Here is a 22,795-nt window from a genome sequence, read left to right on the forward strand (position 1 = left end):
AATTTAAAACAAAAAAGATCAGGGCTTGCTACTCTTGTATCAGATAAAACAGATTTTAAATCAACAACAGTACAAAAGGAGAAAGAAAAGCACTACATAATGAAAAAAGGTTCAATTAAACAAGAGGATTTAACTATCCTAAATATATATGTGCCCAACACTTGAGGACCCTGATTTATAAACAATTACTACTAGATCTAAGAAAAGGGACAGACAATAATATCATACAATAATAGTGGACACTTTAACACCCCACTGATAGCATTAAACTGATCAAGGCCCAAAACTAATAAATTCTAGACTTAAATTGGACACTTGACCAGTTGGACCTAATTAGCATCTACAGAACACTCCACCAAACAACCACAGAATATACGTTCTTTTTAGCTGCACACAGAACATACTCTAAGACTGACCACATACTCAGTCATAAAGCAAGTCTCAATAAATTTTTTAAAAAACTGAAATCATACTAAGCATCTTCTTGGACCATAGTAGAATAAAAATAGAAATCAATACCAAGAGGAACTCTCAAAGCCACACAAATACATGGAAAATGAACAGCCTGCTTCTGAATGACTTTTGGAAAACAATAAAATTAAGGCAGACATTTAAAAAAATTTTTGAAACAAATGAAAGTAGAAACACTACATACCAAAACCTCTGAGATATGGCAAAAGCAGTTAAAAGGAAAGTTTACAGCATTAAATGCTTATACAAAAATAATAGAAAGATCTCAAATTAACAACCTAATGCTGCACCTACAGGAACTAGAAGAACAAAAACAAACTAAACTGAAAGCTAGCCGACGAAAAGAAATAACTAAAATCAGAGCAGAACTAAATTAAATTGAGACCAAACAGCCATAGAAAAGATCAAAGAAAAGTTGGTTCTTCAAAAAGATAAACAAGATTAATAAACTTCTGGAAAGATTAACACATGAAAAAAAGAGAAGATTCATAAACACAGTCAGAAATAACAAAGGTGACATTACAATGGATCCTACAGAAATACAAAAGATCCTCAGAGACTACTATAAACATCTCCATGTGCACATACTACAAAATTAGGAATTGAACAAATTCTTGGAAACACACAATCTCCCAAGATTGAACTAGGAAGAAACTGAAACCTTGAACAGACCAATAATGAGTACAAAATTGAATCAGTAATAAAAAAAAACTACCAATCAAAAAAAAGTCCCGGACCAGATAGATTCACAAGATATACAAAGAAGGCTGATGCCAATCCTACTGAAATTATTGAAAATAAATTAAGATGGAGAGATTCCTCCCTAACTCATTCTACAAGACCAGTTTCATCATGATATCAAAATATGGCAAGGACACAACAAAAAAAGAAAACTACAGGCCAATGTTGCTGATGAAAATAGACACAAAAATCCTCTATAAAATATTAGCAAACTAAATCCAGTAGCACATTAAAATGAAAATTTATATGATCAAGTGAGCCTTATTCCTGGGATGCAAGGATGGTTCAACACACACAAACCAATAAATGTGATTCTGCACATAAACAGAATTTTAAAAAAGAATATGATCACCTCAATATACACATAAAAAGCATCTGATAAAATCCAACATCCCTTTATGATAAAAAACACTTAACAAATTAGGCATCAAAGGAAGATGTCTCAAAATATTAAGAACCACCTATGACAAACCCACAGCCAACGTCATGCTGAATGAGCAAAAAGTTAGAAGGACTCCTCCTAAGAACTAGAACAAGACAAGGATTCCATTCTTAGCAATCCTATTCAACACAGTACTGGCAGTCCCAGCCAGAGCAATCAGGCTAGAGAAAAAAATAAAAGACATCCAAATAGGAAAAGAGAAAGTCAAATTATCTCTTTGTGGACAATTTAATTCTGTACCTGGAAAATTCTAACAGTTCCACCACGACTCCTAGACTTGATGAGTGACTTCAGTAAAATTTCAGGACATAAAATCATTGTACAAAAATCAGTAGTATTTCTATACTCCAATACCATTCAAGCTGAGAATGAAATCAGTAATGCAATCTCATTTACAATAGCTCACACACAAAATACTCATTACAAATACTCACACACAAAAATACTGAGGAATACATTTACCCAAGGAGGTGAAAGATCTCTACAAGGAGAACTACAAAACATTGATGAAGGAAATCATAGATGACATAAACAAATGGAAGTGCATTCAATGCTCATGGAAGGAGACTTGGTATCATTAAAATGTCCATACTGCCCGAAGTAATCTACAGAATCAATTCAATTTCTATCAAATTACCAATTTTTTTTTGTAAAAAATAAAAAAACTCTAAAATTCATATAGAACCACAAAAGTTATCCTCAGAATAGCCAAAGTTATCCTGAGCAAAAAGAACAAAACTGGAGGAATCACATTACCTGACCTCGAGTTACACTACAGAGCTGTAACCAAACCAGCATGGTGCTGGCATAAAAACAGGCACATAGAACAGTGGAACAGAATAGAGAACCCAGAAATAAATCCATACATCTATAGTGAATTCATTTTTGACAAATGTTCCAGGAATATACATTTGAGAAAAGACAGTCTCTTCAATAAATGGTGCTGGGAAAACTGGATATCCATATGCAGAAGAATGAAACTAGACTCCTATCTTTTGCCATATACAAAAATCAAATCAAAATGTATTAAAGACTTAAATCTAAAGCCTCAAACTATGAAACTACTAAAACACTGGGGAAACTCTCTAGGACACTGGCCTAGGCAAAGATTTCTTGAGTAATATCCCATAAGCACAGGTAACCTAAGCAAAAATGGACAAATGGGATCACATCAAATTAAGAAGCTTCTGCACAGCAAAGGAAACTATCAACACAGTGAAGAGACAATCCACAGAATGGGAGAAAATATCTGCAAACTACCCATCTGACAAGGGATTAATAACCAGAATATATAAGGACCTCAAACCACTCAACAGGAAAAATCTAATAATACAATTTAAAATGGGCAAAAGATCTAAATAGACATTTCTAAAAAGATGACATACAAATGGCAAACAGGTATATGAAAAAGTGCTCAACATCACTGATCATCAGAGAAATACAAATCAAAATGACAATGAGATATCTCACTCCAGTCAAAACAGCTTTTATCAAAAGGACTAGCAATAACAAATGCTGGCGAGGATGTGGAGAAAAGGGAACCCTCTTACACTCGTACACCGTTGGTAGGAATGTAAACTAGTACAGCCACTATGGAGAACAGTTTGGAGGTTCCTCAAAGAACTAAAAATAGAACTACCATACAATCTACCAATCCCACTGCTAGGTATATACCCAAAAGAAAGGAAATCAGTATATCAGAGATATCCGCACTCCCATGTTTATTGCAGGACTATTCACAATAGCCAAAATCTGGAAGCAACCTAATTGTCCATCAACAGATGAGTGGATAAAGAAAACGGTGGGACATAAACACAATGGAGTACTCTTCAGCCATAAAATAGAATGAGATCCTGTCATTTGCAACAATGTGAAAGGAACTGGAGTTCTATTACATTAGGTGAAATAAGCTCGGCACAGAAAGACAAATTTTCCACGTTCTCACTTATTTGTGGAAACTAACAGAATTAAAACAATTGAATTCATGGAAACGGAACATGATTGTTACCAAAAGCTGGAAAGGGTAGTGCATGAAAGTGGGAATGGTTAATGGGTATAAAAATTAGATAAAATGAATAAGATCCAGTATTTGATAGCACAACAGGGTGAATATAGTCAACAATAATTTATTGTACCTTTAAAAATAACTAAAAGAGTGTAATTGGATTGTTTGAAATGCAAAGAAAGGATAAATGCATGAGGTGATAGATACCCCATTTACCCTAATGTGATTAGTGTGTATTTAGGCCTGTATTAAAATATCTCATGTATCCCATAAATATATACATCTACCATGTACCTACAAAAATTAAAAGTAAAAAAAAAATTTTTTTTAAGGCACAACTTACAGAAAGCAGGGGAAACAGTATAAGAAAAAGACTTCAACATTGGGCAGATCCAGGTTCAAATCTTTGTTCTGCCCTTAGTTGGAAATATTTTATATAATTATTTTATCCTTTCTATATATGCTTTGTAAAGTTGTAAGGATTAAAAAAAACAATAAATATACAGTTAATCCTTGAACAACACAGGTTTGACCAGCACAAATCCACTTACACACAATTCTTTTTTTCTGCCTCTGCCACCCGAGACAGCAAGACCAACCCTCTTACTCCTCCTTCCTCAGCCTACTCCACCTGAAGATGAGGATGAAGACCTTTATGATGATCCACTTCCATGTAAAAATAGTAAATATATTTTCTCTTCCTTATGATTTTCTTAATAACATTTTTTCTTTAGCTTTGTTCTAAGAATACAGCATATAATACACATAACATATAAAATATATGTTACTCTATGTTATTGGCAAGGCTTCCAGTCAACAGTAGGATATCAGTAGTAAAGACTATGGGGAGTCAAAAATTGTATGTGAATTTTTGACTGTGCAAGGGGCCAATGCCTCAACCCCCACGTTGTTCATGGGTCAATAGTAGAGTGGTTATAATATGCCTGGCATAAAACAAGCAATAAACTATAGGAACTGTTGTTACTATGATGTATATCACGACTATTTGCCAATGATCTAGTTGTAGGCTAAAACCCAGAAAATTAACCGAAGATTGGCAGAACAGGAAAACTCACTGGATAAGAGGATAAGCAAAAACTCAAAATGTCTGCAAATATTAGCAATATTCTGTTAGGAAAAAAACCCTTTAAAGATTGAAATGGAATTATAAACTATCTAGAAATAACCTTTATAAGAAATACAACAGATAAGTGTGAAAATGATCAAAATTTGTGTAAGAGATATAAAAGAAACTATGAGTAAATGTAGAAACTTAACTTGTTCCTGTATAAAACTATTATATTGTTCTATAAAAACTATTATAACTATGTCAATTCTTCTTAACTTGTAGGTTTAATATAATACTAATCAAAATTACAATAGGACTGAAAAAAAAAGAAACAAGAATTACCCTAAAAATGTATCTGGTAAAGAAAAAGAGAGCAAATAACTAAGAATAATAAGTGTAAAAAGGAGAGTAAAGGGGAAATGAGAAAAGAATTCTATTAGAAATTAAAGCACATTGTAAATAATTACTAATACAACGAGGTACTGGCAGAAAAGACAGAGTACTAGAGCAAAGGAGAAAGCCCAAAAGAAGATATAGCTTGATACATAACTTGCTATAGATTCATTCACTGGTATATATAAGAATTTATTAAATCTTACAAGTAGCATTATAAATCAGTGGCAGAAGGACGATGTAGTCATTAAATTACCCTGGGATTTTGATAAGCTACTTGGCAATAGTAAATTAAAAATTTAAAAATGAAATAAGGGCCGGGCGCGGTGGCTCATGCCTGTAATCCTAGCACTTTGGGAGGCTGAGGTGGGCAGATCACGAGGTCAGGAGTTTGAGACCTGCCTGGCCAACATGGTGAAACCCTGTCTCTACTAAAAATACAAAAATTAGCCAGGCGTGGTGGTACATGCCTGTAGTCCCAGCTACTCGGGAGGCTGAGGCAGAAGAATCGCTTGAACCCAGGAGGTAGAGGTTGCAGTGAGCCGAGATCGTGTCACTGCACTTCAGCCTGGGTGACACAGCAAGACTCCATCTCAAAAAAAAAAAATAATAAATAAATAAAATAAATTAGTTCTGACTTCAAATCAATCTCCCAAATAACTTCCACATTGATTATTCTTAAATGCGAGAGAGACAGAGAGAGACTGAGAAAGAGAGGTAATGAGAAAGGGTGAGAGAGAGAATGAGAATGAAAAAACAGAAAAAAAAAAGCACTAGAAAATTATAATACTGATGTACTACCCAGGAAGAGCTATAAAAATGTTAATACAATCAGGATTAAGAATATGAGCTAAATCTTACATGCTCTTCCCACACTTTTTTTTCTCTCTCATAAGCTTCCTTTCTCTTTCGTTCTAGTTGTTCTTTTAGTACAGCAGCACGTGCATTTGCATGGGCCTAAAAATAAAAACAATTAACAAAATGAGTTACCAGAAAGAAGGGCATAGGGTTGTCTTTTTTTTTTGCCAGGTCTATGAAGATACTTACTTATTAGCCAAAAAAGAAGTGTGCCTGTGGTCTTAGAATAAAAATGTAAGCTCATTCTAAATCTCTAGCACCTAGAACCAGCCTTGACATACAGCAGGGGTTCAATAAATATTTGCTGAGTGAAAATAAAGGCAGGTATATTTGAATGTGAAAAAAATGTAAAAATTTAAAACAATTATTATACATAGACTTCATTTATCTTCATGGGGATGTATATTTGTATATTTTTTATTTTTAAGGTTACCTTTTTTTCAAGATTACTTATATGATAGTTTCATGTATTTATGCCATGGTTTTATCTATTTTCATAAACATAATACAAAAAGAGAAAAATACTATTTTTAGAAACCAAAAAGTGGAGGAGAAAGATGAAAGAAAAATTAAAGGAAGAGACTAAAGTGATATAACTATGCAAAATTTAAGAACACAATTTGCTATCTCAGCTTTCAATTTTCTCTAAGAAAACCTGTATCATTTCTAGTCTATACCTTCAGTGATTCGATTTTTTTGCGCCTCATGTCAGCCTCTTCACTTCCTTCTTGTCCTTCAGAACGATTAGCTTCTTTCTACAAAATAAGTAGATAAGAAAATCACTTAGGATAGAATCATCAAATTGAGTGCAGAGCTCTGTGAAAGATAACAATGAATAAACTAAAATCTAAAAATATAAAATGGAAATAATTTAATGCTGTTAGTTTTCTCCTAAAGCTGCAACTGAACTCTCTACCACTATCAGCGTTTAAGAACAATGGAACAAAAAGATAATGATATAAAATGCATTTTAATCCTCCCATGAATACTAGTTATATTTTCCTCTCAGAATTTCTCTGGAACAAATGGTCTTATCAATTTAAAATCACATAAATAAGATTTACTTTATGTGTAGTTTTTTGATCCTTGAACTTCCACTGTCGTCATCAGGTTTTTTTTTATTGTTGTTGTTGTTAATGGCACAGCATTTTAAATGTTAACCTACTATGATATCATTCAATTTCTTCAAAAAAATAGCTTTTCAACCTACCTTTTCACCACGAAGTTTGGCTTTAATCTGTTGGCGCTCATTGAAATTCTGTAGTCTTATTTGCCTCAGTCTTGCCAGATAAACCTACAAGGAGGCAAAAACCCCAACATAATAATGTAAAAGTAAAGCTATTGATATTTTTACTGCTAGATTTTTTTTAAATTTAAGGAACAGTGTTAATTTGAACACAAGAAATAAAAGTTCTGAAATCCGGTTAATGGAAATGTAATATTAGCTTTCAAGTGTTTAATTAAGAACAATTTATTTCTGAAAAGAAAGAAATACATTATAAAATTACAAATTTTTAATTTAATCAAAAGAAAAGAAACTGAAATCATAATATTGAATAAGTTACGGGGCAAAATTATAACACAGAATGTCAGTCAAAAATATATTAACAGGTCCCTACAGACCTACAAAATCTTCAAATAATTGTTAAGAATTTAAACCATGCAAGAAAAGAAGGCAACAAATTCAAAAATGGCTATGTGATGGAGGTAGCGAACATGCGGGAAGCATACCTCTTCCTCTTTGTTTCTTGGCTTCCCTCCTCTTGAAGAGCTGGGCCTGCCTCCATACATAGCTGCCAGGTTTTGCAGGATTCCCTGTTTATCATTTAATGTACTAAGTTTAAAGAATGACTAAGGCTACATTATTATCTTACCAAGGAATATCCAGGTGCTACTTTATTTCTTTTGGCAAATACTGACCATTTCTTGATGATAAACTGTGATAACAAACCCTGGCGTTTTCCTATGTCAACTTGAAATATATATTCAGTTAGAACAGAAGGAAGCAATTAAGCCCCAAACATAATTATTCAAAACAGAGACCAGCTATCTTTGTGTTAGTCACTTAAGAGGGGTTTTTTTGGTTTTTTTTGTTTGTTTTTTTTAAATCACTGCTTTGGAGGTTAAATCCCAAAACAAATTTTCCTCTACAAACAGCCAATCCATTTCGACATATGTCTATATATATACTAAACACATACAAAATAAAATATTTGAGATCACTTTTTCTGAATTCAACAAATGGGTTGTATATTAATTAAGAGATCTCAAACTCTGTGCACTCAGGCATGTTCAGTTACTATACAGCAAATGGTCAAACCCAATCACAAACGGACTCATTTTTGAACATAGTTTATGTATTTCTCTTCCTTCAGCATACAAGCATGCTTCAAGTTCCTCCCTTAAAAAAACTCTTTAGTCCCACTTTCCTGTCAAATGTCTTTTTATTGGCTTATTGAATGTGTATTTTTTTTATTCATCATCTCAATTTTCCTGCTTCCCAGTCATTTTTTAGCTCACTACAATCTAGTTTCTGATCCCATTATGACTCTGAAAATTTTCTAAGGTCACCAATGACTTTCTACTTCACAATTGAAATGAGCCCTTTTGAGTGATTTTTGCATTTAACATTTCCACTGGAAATTAGTTTTGACTGAATCCACTTAATTTATATATGCATTTTTTCTGTCATAACATAATACATACTCATTATAGAAAATTTATTAAAAAATAAAGAAAATGTGAATCATTTATAATTCTGCCATCTGCGAAACTTAAAATTTGAGGGTACTGTCTTCCAAATTTCCTTCTCTGTATATGTATAATACATACATGTTTATTTTTATAAAACTGGTATTTTACTAGTTATCCAGACAATATTATATCCTGAATCTCTTCCCACATCCATTTAATATTCCTTACAAACACTATTCTTCACACTTGATCTTAGCCAAAAGGCCGAGAAGCGATACAAACACTATTCTTAAGTGACTATATACTATTCATAACACTCCACTATATAAATGTTCTATAATTCACACATTTTTAAAAAGTCTCTCTTCTATTTCAGTATTTATAATGGCACTCTCTCGGGTTCTTCCAATTGTCACTATTTTTCACAGGCTCTTCTCTCCTTGGCTTGTTGCTGAATGTCAATATTTTGTAGAGTTTCATTTGCTGGCCCTCCTTCTCTTCTCATCCCCAGGCTTTAACATATGCTGCCAATTCCCAAACCTTGTAGCCCTTTTCTCTTTACAGCTTTCTGTGTATGTTAAACTGACATCTGGGCAACTCCACTCTTATGTAGCAAAGCCATCTCAATTTATAAACCTGACTTTACCCTTCTTTTTACTATATAATCTTATTCCCAATTCAGTTATTGAACATGATCAGCCACTCAAGTCAGCAAACTAGGAATTACATTTGCCTCTTACCTACTATACTCAAATATGCCAAATTACCAATTCTATCTCCTAATAATTCTATAATTTATCATTTCAGTTTCTGCCTTAGCTCAGCCTCTCTTCTTTTGACTCTTAAATTGCTAAATGAGTTTCCCAACTCATCCTACCTCTAGTCTCACATCCCACAATTCCATTCTCTACAATGCACTGACAGTAACCTTTCTCTTTCACATCAAATCCCACACAAATCCTTCAATGGTTACTATTATCTTCAGACTTTAATTCACATTCTGTTGAATGGCAGGTAAAGCCACGCCATTTCTAGTCTCATCTCTGCCACTGCTCAGTCATAAATCCTACATTCTGGCTATGACAACTACTTGTGGTCTATAAACTGTACCATGATCTCACTCATCCTCTTAAGACGGGTAACTCTACTCATCTTCCAAAACTCAAACCAAGTATCTCACCCCAGAAGCCTCTTCAAAGCCTTCTCTAGGGAGTTAAGTGTGCTTCCTTTGACCTTCCATACCATTTCTTTATAGATACCTCTCACAGTAGCACTCATTAGAGTGCATTATAATGGTGGAAGGGCAGTATATTTTAGTTAAGAACATGAAATACAGACTCTGAAATCTGTTTTTGTCAACATCACATAAACACTGCTGATCTTAAACAAAACTGCTTAAACTTTTTGTTAAGTCTAGGCATAAAAACATCTAGTTCTTGGGCGTACCAGAGCAAAAAAGTATTACTGTAAGAGCATGCCCTGCCTTTTTTCTTTTGCAGCATGACAAAGGGCCTTTACTCAATCAGTTTCCTTCCCTCTTCAAGAAGGTCCTTGCAATAGCTTATCAGTATTTGAGCTTTTGAGATATATATAGGTCAAAGAGTTGGGGAGATGAAGGAAAATAAGAAATAAGCAGCGCTGGGCAAAGATGTGAGATAAATCCCAAAAAAGATATATGGGAGTATCTACAAAGTTAAGGGGAGTGGGTGGTAGTGAATTGAGTATTGCTATAGACAATAACTTCCTTGAATCATGATATTTGAGAAATACAAGAATCTGAGTTACCCTGAAGTTTTAAAACCTTTTTAGTTCGAAATATTATAGATACACAGAAAGGTGAAAAGAATATACAGGGAGGTCCTGTGCGCCCCTTCACCCAGCCTTTCCCAAATTTCTCATCTTGCATAACTACATTACACCATCAAAACCAGGAAACTGACACTGATTCAAATTATAGATATAATCTTTTATTTGTGCCGTGCATCTACACAATTTTGTCACTCATGTCATCTTATGTTAATTCCACCCTAATCAAGATGCTTAGCTGTATTATTACTGGAACACTTCATAGCCACATTCACTACCTGCATCCCTAACCCATCAACCACTAAACTGTTCTCCATCTTGATAATTATGTCATAATTTCTATATAGACTCACACAATATGTGTCCTTTTGAGACTGAGTGTTTTCACTCAATATAATTAAATTTGGTACATCTATGGTATTGCAATGCATCGATAGTTCATTCCTCTTCACTGCAAAGCAGTATTCCATGGGGTGGATATAGTGTTATGATACAGTCTTTTCATTCATTCACCCATTAAAGGGCATTTGGGTAGTTTTAAGTTTTTTTGCTATTACAAATAAAGTTTCTATGAATATTCATGAATGAGTTTCTAAGTGATAACAAGTTTTCTTTTCTCTGGAACACATGCACAAGAATGAAATCGCTGGTTCTTGGTATGAAGTCCATTTTTAGTTTAAAAAGGAATTGTGAAACTATTTTGCACAATGGCTGTATCATTTTACATTCCAAACAACAATGTATAGGTGACCAGTTTCCTCAAAACTTCATCAGCATTCGGTTTTATCACTATTTTTTTATTATAGCCATTTTGATAGGTGTGAAGTGATAATAACATCATTGTGGTTTAAGTTTGCATTTTCCAAATGATTTGGGTATCTCTTCATGTGTTACCTGCCATATGTATATCCTCTTTGGTGAAATGTTTTGTATAAATTTTCCTCATTTTCTAACTGGATCTTTTATGTTTAATGTTGAGTTTTGATACTTCTTTATATGTTCTAAATATAAGTCCTTTGTTGGATAAGTGCTGTACAAACATTTCTCTCAATCTGTAATTTGTATTTTCTTTTTCTTAACAGGGTCTTTTCAGAGCCAAATTTTTAAATTTGGACAAAGCCTGGTTTATCAGCTTTTCCTTTTTTGGATTATACTCTTGGTGTCAAGTCTAATAACTCTTTGCCTAGTACTAGGTCCCAAAATTTTCTTCTCTTTTTATTAGAAGTTTCGCAGCTTCATATGAAAGCCCATGATCTGTTTTGAGGTAATTATTTTATATTGTTTGAGGTTTAGGTCAAGGTTGATAGAGCTTATGGATGTCCAATTCCTCCCACAATAATACTGAAAAGGTTACTCCTACTCCACTGAATTGCTTTTATGTATTTGTCAAGAATCAGTTAGGCATATATATTTGTGTGCATCTATTCTGGGACTCTCCATAGTGTTCCATTGATCTATGTGTCTATCCCTTTGCCACTACTACACTGTTTTGATTACTGTAGCTATATGTTAGCCTCAACATCAGGAAGAGTTATTCTTCCCAAGTTGTTCTTCTTCAAAATTGTTTTAGTTACTTTAAGGTCCTTCTCTTTCCATATAAATTTTAAAATAACCCTGTCTATATTAAAAAATATTTTCTGAGATTTTAGTAAGAATTGTATTATCTCTCCAATTTAACAAGAATTGCCCTTTTTACTATTGTGAGTCTTCTGATTCATAAACAATGTATCTCTCCAAGTATTTAGGACTTCTTAGATTTTTTTCATCAGCATTTTGTCATTTAATTGCATTTCATATTGCATATGTTTTGTTAGCATTCTTTTTCACATTCTTTGGAACAACTGTAAATGGCATTACATTTTTTGTATCAGTTTCCACTTGCTCATTGTCAAATAAATTCAATTGATTTTTGTGTACTGATCTTGTATCCTGCAACTATAATGAATTCACTTTTTAGTTTCAGGAGTATTTTTGTAGAGTTCTGGGGATTTCCCATGCAGATAATCATATCAACTTGAAATAGCAACAACTTTATTTCATCTTTTCAATTCTGTATGCCTCTTCTTGCTTTATTGCAGTAACTACAACTTATAGTACAATGTCAAATATGAGTGGTAAAAGTTACATGCTTGCCTTTTCCCTAATTGTAGAGGGAAATCATTCAGTCTTCCACCTGTATAATATTAGATGCAGGGTTTTTGCAGATGCCTATTGTGAGGTTGAGAACATTCCCCTGTATTTCTAGTGTGCTGACAGTTATTATTTTTTTAAATCATGAATGGGTGCTGATTTTTTTCAAAAGATTTTCTGTATCAATTGATGTAATCACATGAATTTCCTTCTTTAGCCTGTTGATATGGTGAATCACATTGATTTTTTAATACTGTAAAATACTTGTATATCTAGACTAAATTCCACTTGGTTGGGGCTGGATATAATTTACTAAAATTTTATTGAGGATTTTTGTATTTAATTTCATCAAAGATGCTGGTCTGTAGTTTGCTTTTCTGTGCTGTCTTTGGTTATGGTATTAGGGTAATACAGTCTCAAAATGAGTTGATTAGTATTCACTCCACTATTACTTCTGGGAACAAATTGTAGTGTTGTATCAAATTGGTGTTAATTCTTTGAATGTTTGGTAAAATTTTCCAGTGAAACCATCTAGGCCCAGAGATTTTCAATAGCTTTTGAATCACGAATTCAACTTTTAAAACAGTTATAGGACAATTTAAGATATCTGTTTCAACTTGGCTAAGTTTTTTTTTGTTTTTTCACAAATAGCACTTTTTATTTGCCACTATTTGAAGTCTGAACTTTAAACAGATTCTTGGACTGGTGGTTCATATCCATCAGCTCGTTCAACTTTAGCACCTGTCTCGTACCCAGTGGCTTTTCCAGAACTACTGCCTTCACCATGAAGCTCCATGAGCTTTCCCAATTCAAACTTGGGCTTCTTCAGCATTTTTACTTTCCTAACGAAGACATCATGGAGAGGATAAATAGATTGGCAAGCCTTTTCTATGTCTTTTCCAGTGCTGTCTGGAATCAATTTATTGACCACTTCTTTCAAGTCATTGGTCTGCACCTCTCGGGTCATGATTTCCATCATCTTCTTCCGGATTTGGCAGACCTGTTGGTGCTGAGCATAAGAGGTCTTCCGTATCTGATTGTTGCGTTTTTTAGTAAAACCAACACAGAACAGACGAAGCAAATAACCATCGGTAGTCTTGACATCAACATGAGCTTCAATCATTGTCTGCCATTTTTTGACCATGGAACACATTTTGTCACGGGTAAGATCCATGCCATAGAAGTTAGTCAGGCAGTTTTTATCCTGAACATCTTCAGTAATCAGCTTGAATTTTCTAAATGCAACTTCATCATTCTGCAAATCAGCAAGACTCACTTCAAATACACGACCCTTGAGACCATCAGATGCAATTTTGGTTCCTTGGGTCCTGGTGACGAGCGTCTTTCCAATATTTCTTATATTGAACATAGCGAGTGCTTTCACATCATACCAATCTTTCTTAGAAAATGGATCAACCACTTTCTTCTTGGCTCCCTTTTTGCCGCCTTTCGTAAGGTGCTTGTTCTTGCCAACCGCCATGGTGCTGGTCAGAGAGCCAAAAGGGCAACTTGGCTAAGTTTTGGTAGTTTACGATTTTTATAGGATTGGTTCATCTCTTCTAAGTTGTTGAATTTGTGAATGTAAAGTTGAATTTATCCTTTTAATTGTTACAAGATCTATAATTATACCCATTTTTTTCTGATATTGGTGATTTGCATCTTTATCTTTGTCAATTTTGCTAGAGACTTATCAAATTCACTTTTATGTTTCTAAGAGTCAGTTTTTTGTTTCATTACATTATAGTATTACTGGTCTCAATTTTATCAATATCTGTTCTTAATTACTTTATTCTGCTTGATTTGGGAATACTTTGCTCTTTTTTTTTTCCTAGTATTTTGAGTTAGGAATTTACAGTGATTTGAGACATTTCTTCTTTTCTACTGTCTGCATTTAGTGCTATAAATTTCCCTCACAGAAGTGCTTCAGCTCTATCTCACAAATTTTTGTGCGTTGTGTGTCTATTTCCATTCTGTTCTACGTACATCTAAATTTCCTTTCAGATTTCCTCTTTGACCCATGGTTTATTTAAAAGTGTGTTAATTTTTAAATGTTTGGAGATTTTCCTGTCACCTTCCTGCTACTGATTTCTAGTTTAATTCCACTGTTCTCTATATTTGTAAAGGTTTTATAATTCAGTATATTATCTTGATGAATTTTTGATGGGTGCTTAAAATGTGTATTTTGCTATTGTGGGGTGGAATATTCTGTAAGTGCAAATTAGATCTTGGTGGTTAGTGATGGTGTTTAGCTATTCTATATCCTTGCTGATTATCTGTCTAGTAGTTCTATCAATTGCTGAGAGCAGGATGTTCAAGTCTCAACTGTAATTGTGAACCTGTTTATTTCTTCTTTCAGCTCTGTTAGTTTCTGCTCTCTATATTTTAAAGTACGGTTATTTGGTGTATATATATTTAGGATTGCAATAACTTCTTAGTGCATGATTCTTTTGTTACTATGTCTCTTTTTATCTCTTTGTCCTTAGTAACTTAATTTTGCTGTATTACAAACAAATTCTTTTAGTTTCCTGCATTTGAGAATGTCTTTATTTCCACTTCATTCCAAAAGGACAGTTTTGGTCAGATATAGAATTAAAGATTGATAGTACTTTTTCTTCTTTCAGCACCTGAAAAATGTTGTACCACTTCCTTCTAAACTCCATGGTTTCAGATGAGAAACCTGCTGTTATTCAAATTGGTGTACTTTCATATGGAATGTGTCATTTCTCTCTCCCATTTTTCAGATTTGTCTTTTTAAAAACATTTCTTAGTGTGGATTCGAGTTTATCTTATTGTACGGTTTGCTCAGCTTCTTAAATCTATAGGTGAGAAATTTTCAGTCATTATTTCTTCAAATATATTTTTCGGTCACATACTTTCTCCTGTCCTTTAAGCTTTGAAGATACAATGTTAAATTTTTGTATTGTCCTATAAATTCTTGAGACTGAAATTTTTACTCTCTGTTGTTCAGATAGAGAACTGAACTGGTATGTCTTCAAGTTCACTGATTCTATCTTCTGTCATCATCTCCACTGTACTACTCAGTCTTATCTGTGAATCTTAATTTTGATTATTGTGTTTTTCAGTTCTATAATTTCCATTTAATTCTTCCTTAAAACTTCTATTTGTTTGCTGAGGTTTTCCCTTTTTATCATTTTAAGATAATTTAAGATAATTGATTGTTGAAGCATTTCTATCACAGCAACTTTAAAACCCTTGTCAGGTAATTCCTACATCTGATTCATCTTGATATGAATGTCAAATCAATGTCATTTCTCACACAAATTGTGTTTTTGCTGCATTCAGCTTGGTTTGACAAGTTATTATGTTAGAAGACTCACAGTCCTGCTTAATCTATTTTATGCAGGAAGTAGCCTGTCAAAGTTTAGCAATCGGCTTCTAGCCTACTTTTGTGGGCTTTAGTTCCAATTGCAGTTCGGTTTTCTGAAAACTTGTGATACTCTGCTGGTCTGCTTCATTCTTCTGGTGCTTCCAGAGCTCCTGTTCAATCACTGCTGCTGCTGTCTTGTGAGAATGGAAGTTGCTTCTCTGGGCTACCGGCTGTTGCTGGGAGACTTCCATGGTGGAGGTACCATGAACAAGTTGTGGAGTGGGGCTGGGATAGCCTGAGGCTTCACCACTGTCCTGAGCTTGAATCACTCATCAGGTCCCTGGTGTCAGGAAAATGTTGAGGTTCCCTATCTTTGTTGGGATTCCCCTTTTCCAGTCCTTTGGTGAGTAAGAGCAGGCTTTTCTTGTTTAATATTGTTTTTTGTCTATAGTGATTCTGGGTTGCAGGCCTCTCTCATACCCAGTCCAAGATACATGGGAGACAGAAAACCCAGAGAACCCCAGTGTTATTTCTCAAGTCCCGAGGTCTCTAGCCAGCTCACCTTCTTTCTGGCATTTATAATCCAATTATAATTGTATGCTAAATAATTTCCAGGGTATTTAGTTATATTTAGAGGGAAGGAACAGGGAAAAGTGAGTCTATGCCATTCTTTTTGGACCTGGGCAGAAACTACTTTTTGATAGCTAGGGTTTTTACACAGCAACATACTCTATAACATGACTAGCACATCAAAGTTTGACAGAGTTACACAGGATTGTTGGAAAGACTAAGAGATTGTTACGTTGAACTGTGCCCCTCATAAATTCATATGTTGAGGTCTCAACCCCTAGTACCTCAGAATTAACCTTATTTAGAGATGGGATGTTTGACAAGTTAAAATGAGGTCATCAGAATAGGTCCTAATTCAGTAGGACTGGTGTCCCTATAAAAAGGGAAAATTTGAAGACAGACTCACAGACAGCAAGAACACGACATGAAGATGAAGGCAGAGATCAGGATGCTGATAATATACACCAAGGAAGGTCAAAAATTGCCATCCAATAACCAAAAGGTAGGAAGGAGGCATGGAACAGATTCTCCCTCAAAGCCCCCAGAAGGAAACAACCCTGCTGACACACTGATCTTGGACTTCTTGCCCTGAAAACTTTGAGATAATAAATTTGTGTTGTTGATGCCACTTAGTTTGTAGTCTTTTGTTACAGCAGCCTTAGCAGACTAATATAGAGGTAATGCATATAAATTGCTTAACACGATGCCTGTCATAATAAGCTTTCAATAAATAGTTATTACTTAATTGTTGGTTTGCTTGTCTATCTCCTTTACTGCTTATATTTTCCTGCTAGCATGAAACCTAACATATTACAGTCATTAATGTCTGTATAAAATTAAATCAATGAAAGAATGAATGAAAAGTTATAACAGTTAACTGCACATTTTGTAAGGTAGGTTTTCCATTAGTATAAATAAACACAGTATGATTTAAGATGAGTTAATAAGAAAGTAACATTTCTCAAGGGAAATAATGCTGTTTCATCATTTTTGTAAAATTCAGAGGTTCTTCTGTTAAGTTATTCAACAGAAGATAACCAAGAAAAACTCTTGCACATGTGTACCAGGATATATCTACAAGAACGTTCAAAGATGAACTAGAACCAACCTAAATAATTACTGTCAGGAGAATAATTGTGGTACAGTCACACAATGGAATATCATACAGCAATACTTGACAATATGAATGAATCTTAGAAAAATGTTGAATGGGCCGGGCACAGTGGCTCACTTGAGGTCAGGAGTTTGGTGCCAGCCTGACCAACATGGTGAAACCCTGTTTCTACTAAAAATACAAAATTAGCCAAGTGTGGTGGCGCATGCCTGTAATCCCAGCTACTTGGGAGGCTAAGGCAGGAGAATTGCTTGAACCCGGGAGGCGGAGGTTGCAGTGAGCCAAGATCGTGCCATGGCACTCCAGCCTGGGCAACAAGAGCGAAATTCCATCTCAAAAAAAAAAAAAAAAAATGTTGAATGAAAAATGTCTCAGTCTATATACAGTAAAATTTTTATAATACTCAAAAATCAAACAGAACAAGGTACTGTTTAATCACACATATGTGTGTGAGAAAGAGTATTTTAAGAAATCTACAGGAATGATAAATTCAAAATTCAGGATAATGGCTACCTGCAGGGAAAGGCGGAGAAAAAAGATGAAATAGGGGTTGGAAAACTATGGTCCATGGTCCAAATCCAGCCCATCACTTGTTTTTGTATGGTCCAAAAGCTAAGAATGGTGTTCAAATTCTTAATGGTATGGAAAAATGAAAAGAAGGATATTTCATAACACATGAAAGTTATGGCAAATTCTAATTTTAGTGTCCATAAACAGTTTACTGGAACATATTCATGCTTACTGATTTACACATTGTCTACAGCTGCTTTTGTGCCATAATGCAAAGTTGAGTAGCTATGATAGAGACCTTATGGCCAAGCAAAGCCATGAATGCTTACTATCTGGCCCTTTACAGAAAAATGTTTGCCAATCTTTGAGTTAGGGAAGAGTACACAGGCTACTTATTAGTGTTCAATGTTCTGGGTATATTATTTTGCTTTTTAATTTACACACATATTACACATATTGTTTTCCATGTACCAAACATTATTATTATTATTTTTTATTTTGTTGAGAAAGAGTCTTGCTCTGTCGCCCAGGCTGGAGTGCAGTGGTGCAATCTTGGCTCACTGCAACCTCCACCTCCCAGGTTAAAGTGATTCTCCTGCCTCAACCTCCCAAGTAGCTAGAATTACAGGAACACACCACCATGCCCAGCTAATTTTTTTATTTTTAGTAGAGACGGGGTTTTATCATGTTTGGCCAGGCTGGTCTCGAACTCCTGACCTCAGGTGATCTGCCTGCCTCAGCCTCCCAAAGTGCTGGGATTACAGGCATGAGCCACCGCACCCAGCCCAAACGTTATTTTAGAATAATAAAGGAATATTTTTAAAGAAGATCTGAAAAAAATAATCTTTTCAAAATAAACTTAGTGTTGAATAACTAATTTACTATACAGGATAATCTATAGCAAAGATCAGCAAACTATTATCAACAAGTCAAATCTAGTCTGCTGTCTTATTTCCAAAATCAAGCTTTACTAGAGCACAGCCACACTCATTTGTTTAGCATTTTACTACTATGGCAGAGTTGAACAGTTGTACAAAACACCATATGGTTTAAAGCTTAAAATATTTACTCTCTGGCCTTTTACAGGAAAATATTTGCCTGCCCCTGCTTTGCAATGCTGCCTTATCTACAAGTTTTACCTAAACTAAAGCAAACAGTAATATGCCATTTAAAAAGGAACAAACAACATAGTCAAACAGCTAAAAGCATAATCTTGAGAGTCAGACATTCTGGGTTTGCACCCTGTTTCTGGGCATTACTACGTGATCTTGGGCAAAGTACTAGTAACTCTGGGCCAGTTTTAAAACCAGTAACACTGGAATAAAAATCCCACTACAAAGAATTACTATCAGGAGTAGATTTTCAGTCATTTTAATTAATTTTATTAATAAGGTTCAGAGCAAACCCACCTTCCCTCTGACACACACATACACACAAAACCACCACCAACAAAAAAACATGTGACTTGAAGTCTTCTTGATAGAGTTTCCCTAAATCGCATTTTTTTTTAAAAGTTTCAGTTACCTATACAAGGAAAATTTTAAATTCATCAAAAAGCATGAGACCAGTCACAGTGGGTCATGCATGTAGTCCAGTATTTTGGTAGACTGACATGGGAGGATAACTTGAAGCTAGGAGTTTGAGGCCAGCTTGGGCAACACAGCAAGACCTAACTCTACAAAAAGATTAAAAAATTAGCCATGCATGATGGCAAGCACCTATAGACCCAGCTACTCAGGAGGCTGAGGTGGGAGGATCACTTGAGCCTAAGAGTGTGAGGCTGCAGTAAGCTACAGATTTGCAACACTGCAATTTAACCTGGGTGACAGAGGGAAACCCCGTCTCTAAAAAAAAATAAAAATAAAAGTAAATAAAAGCACATAAAATTATTTTGAAACACATGATTTCTTTAAACTATAATTCAACCTAAAAACTATTTACATTTTCCCATAGAAACCTGTTTTAATTCACTGTGGTTTCCCAAAGCAGTTAATAAAATATACTGTTTAAATAACTTGACTATAGCAGGTTGCTAATTCCAGAGGGTTAATACTTCAGACTCAGAATTTAATCATAATGTTCAGGCTTATTTGATATTTTAAAATATCAGAAAACACATATTGGGTTTAAGACCTGAGTCTGTTAGAAACTCTTTAAAAACTTTACAAATCTGTGGGAGAAAAACAAAAAGTCTAACATTTCATGCCATCAGAGAACCAGAAGAAAAGAAAGAGCGCAGTGTTGAAAAAATATTTGAAGAAATAATGGCTTAAAACATGACAAGTTTGGTGTAATCCATAACCTTGTAAATTCAAGAAACTAGCAAACCATAAACAGAATAAACCCCCAAAAATCCATTTCCAGAGACAACTTAAGCATACTGCTGAATACTAAAGACAAACAAAAAATACTGAAAGCGTCCAGAGGAAAACAAAAGATTAACTACAAGAGAAAAAGCATTTGAACATTCAGGTGAGAATTTCTCACTGAAAACTATGGAGGATAGAAACCCAGAAAGTAACATTTTTACGTGAGAAAAGAAATATGCTGTCAACCAAGAATATTACATCCTGTGAAAACATGGTTCAGATATGAAGATGAAATAGACATTCTCAAATAAAGTAAAGAAATCTACAGTCAGCAGACCTGATCTCAAAAAGCTGCTACAGGAATTTCTTTAGGGAAAGGGAAAAAAGAAGAAAACTTGAAACATTAGGAATGAAGGAAAAGTAATAGAAATAAATATTTGTATAAATATAACAAAGTATTCCTTTTTCTCTTGGAGTTATTTAACATGTTTGACAGTTAAAAGAAAAGGTATAACATTTCCTGGTGTTATTTTAATGTGTGCTAATGTAATACAAGACAACTATACCATAAAGGGGAGAGGGTAAAGCTACTATGTTGGAAAGATTTCTATGTTCCAACTGAAATAGTACAATATTGTTTATAAACAGATTGTAAAAAGTAAAGTATGTATTTTTAACCCCTAGAGCAACCACAAAGAAGTTATACAAAAGAAAAATAATAGTCAAAATCACAACAGATTAATTAAAATGGAATATTAAAAAGTGTTCAAATAATCTAAAGGCAGCAGGGAAATGGAAAGAGAGAAACAAAATCATAGGGTATAAACACCAAACAAATAATAGAATGTGAGACGTAGATCCTAACATATCAATAATTATATTAAACGTCTTTAAGTATAATAATGTAATTACTTAAACACATTAAGTGTTTAGGTATCATTTAGTGAAAAGATAGGAATTGTTAGACTACATTTTTAAGAAACACATAAAAAAACTATAAATTCACTATAAAAAACCCACCTCAAACAATCATTCAGGTAAATTGAAAGTAAAAGGGAACAAGATATACCACACAAACAGTACATGACAGAAGCTGGAATGGGTATATTGCTATAAAAAAAATTATCTTCAAACCAAAAAATTACCAAGGATATGCCTTACTGACTATAAGATGGCCTCCATGATGCCCAGCTCTTAATGTTTATAATCTTGTAAAATCCCCTCCTAAGAGTGTGGGGAGGACCTGTGATTTCCTTTTAACCAACAGACTATGACAAAGGTAATGGATGTCACTCCTGTAATTGTCACATTATATACCATTCTGCCCTTGCTAGCATACACCCTCCACAGGTTGCCCTTGCTTGATAAAGCAAGCAGACATGTTGAAGAGGCCCATGTGTCAAGAAATGTCTCTACAAATGCAGGTGGCCGCTAGGAACTGAGAGAGACCTCAAGTCAACAGCCAGCAAGCAGCTGGGGCCCTTGTTCATTAAGCCACGAGGAAATAAATTCTCTCACTAACATGAAAGAGCTTGGAAATAAATTTTTCCTCAAATGAGCTTCTAGATAAGAATGCATACTGGCTGACCATATTACAGTCTTGTGAGACTCTAAGTAGAGGATATAGCTAAGCTGTGCCCAGACTCCTAATCCACAGAAACTGTGAGATAAACTGCTAAATTGTGGTAACTTGCTACACTGCAAAAGAAAACAAAGAAAGAAAAAACTGACAGAACTAAAAGGAGAAACAGACCAATCCACAATTATATTTGAAGACTTCCTTAGTATCAAATAGAATGTAGACAGGCTATCAGTATGGATCAAGAAGAATAAAACATCCACCAACTGGATCTAATAAAAGTAATATTCCACCCAACAATAGCAGAAAACCATTCCATTCAAGTACATGTGAAACATTCACTATGACAGATCATACACTAGATCAAAGTACAAACCCTAACAAATGTAAAAGGACTAACTGAAATCCTACGAAGTATGTCCTATGACCAAAATGAAATAAAATCAGAAAACAACAACAGAGATAATAAGAAAATTTTCAAACACTTGGAAATTAAACAGAATACTTTTACGTAATCCATGGGCCAAAGATGATATCTCAAGAAAAATTAGAATATATTTTGAACTGAATGAGAATGAAAACACAACATAGAAAATTTGTAGAATATGGCTACAGCAACACTTAGAGGGAAATTTATAAAATGCAATACCACTATCAGAAAAGAAGAAAGGTCTCAACTCAATGTTTTAAGTTGCTACCTCAAAAAACAAGACATCACAAATTGCATGCTTATATCAAAATATCACATTTACCCCATAGATATGTATAACTATTAT

General features: G+C 34.3%; 2 protein-coding genes across 15 annotated transcripts in view; both read right to left on the reverse strand.

The window, feature by feature from the left end:
- NEK1 (NIMA related kinase 1) overlaps positions 1-22,795 on the reverse strand; it is a 223,970-nt gene that overhangs the window by 118,019 nt on the left and 83,156 nt on the right. For 8 of the 14 annotated variants that reach the window (XM_024245861.3, XM_024245855.3, XM_063723723.1 and 5 more), the window contains 4 exons: positions 7,711-7,794; positions 7,190-7,273; positions 6,657-6,734; positions 5,983-6,078 (listed from right to left, as the gene is read on the reverse strand). In XM_024245861.3, coding sequence (XP_024101629.1) covers positions 5,983-6,078; positions 6,657-6,734; positions 7,190-7,273; positions 7,711-7,794 — 342 coding nt within the window. The remainder of the gene's footprint in view (positions 1-5,982; positions 6,079-6,656; positions 6,735-7,189; positions 7,274-7,710; positions 7,795-22,795) is intronic. The other 6 variants (XM_063723724.1, XM_054554703.2, XM_024245862.3 and 3 more) reach the window with 1 other exon arrangement.
- On the reverse strand, positions 11,562-17,850 carry LOC129059136 (small ribosomal subunit protein eS1-like). The gene has a single exon (XM_054554712.2). The coding sequence runs from the start codon at positions 14,087-14,089 to the stop codon at positions 13,295-13,297; it is 795 nt and encodes a 264-aa protein (XP_054410687.1). The 5' UTR covers positions 14,090-17,850; the 3' UTR covers positions 11,562-13,294.

This window comes from Pongo abelii, chromosome 3, assembly GCF_028885655.2.
Source record: "Pongo abelii isolate AG06213 chromosome 3, NHGRI_mPonAbe1-v2.0_pri, whole genome shotgun sequence".
Classification (NCBI taxonomy): Eukaryota; Metazoa; Chordata; class Mammalia; order Primates; family Hominidae; genus Pongo; species Pongo abelii.

Coding starts and splice junctions, on each gene's coding strand:
- LOC129059136 (XM_054554712.2), bottom strand. CDS start 14,089: ATGGCGGTTGGCAAGAACAAGCACCTTACGAAAGGCGGCAAAAAGGGA.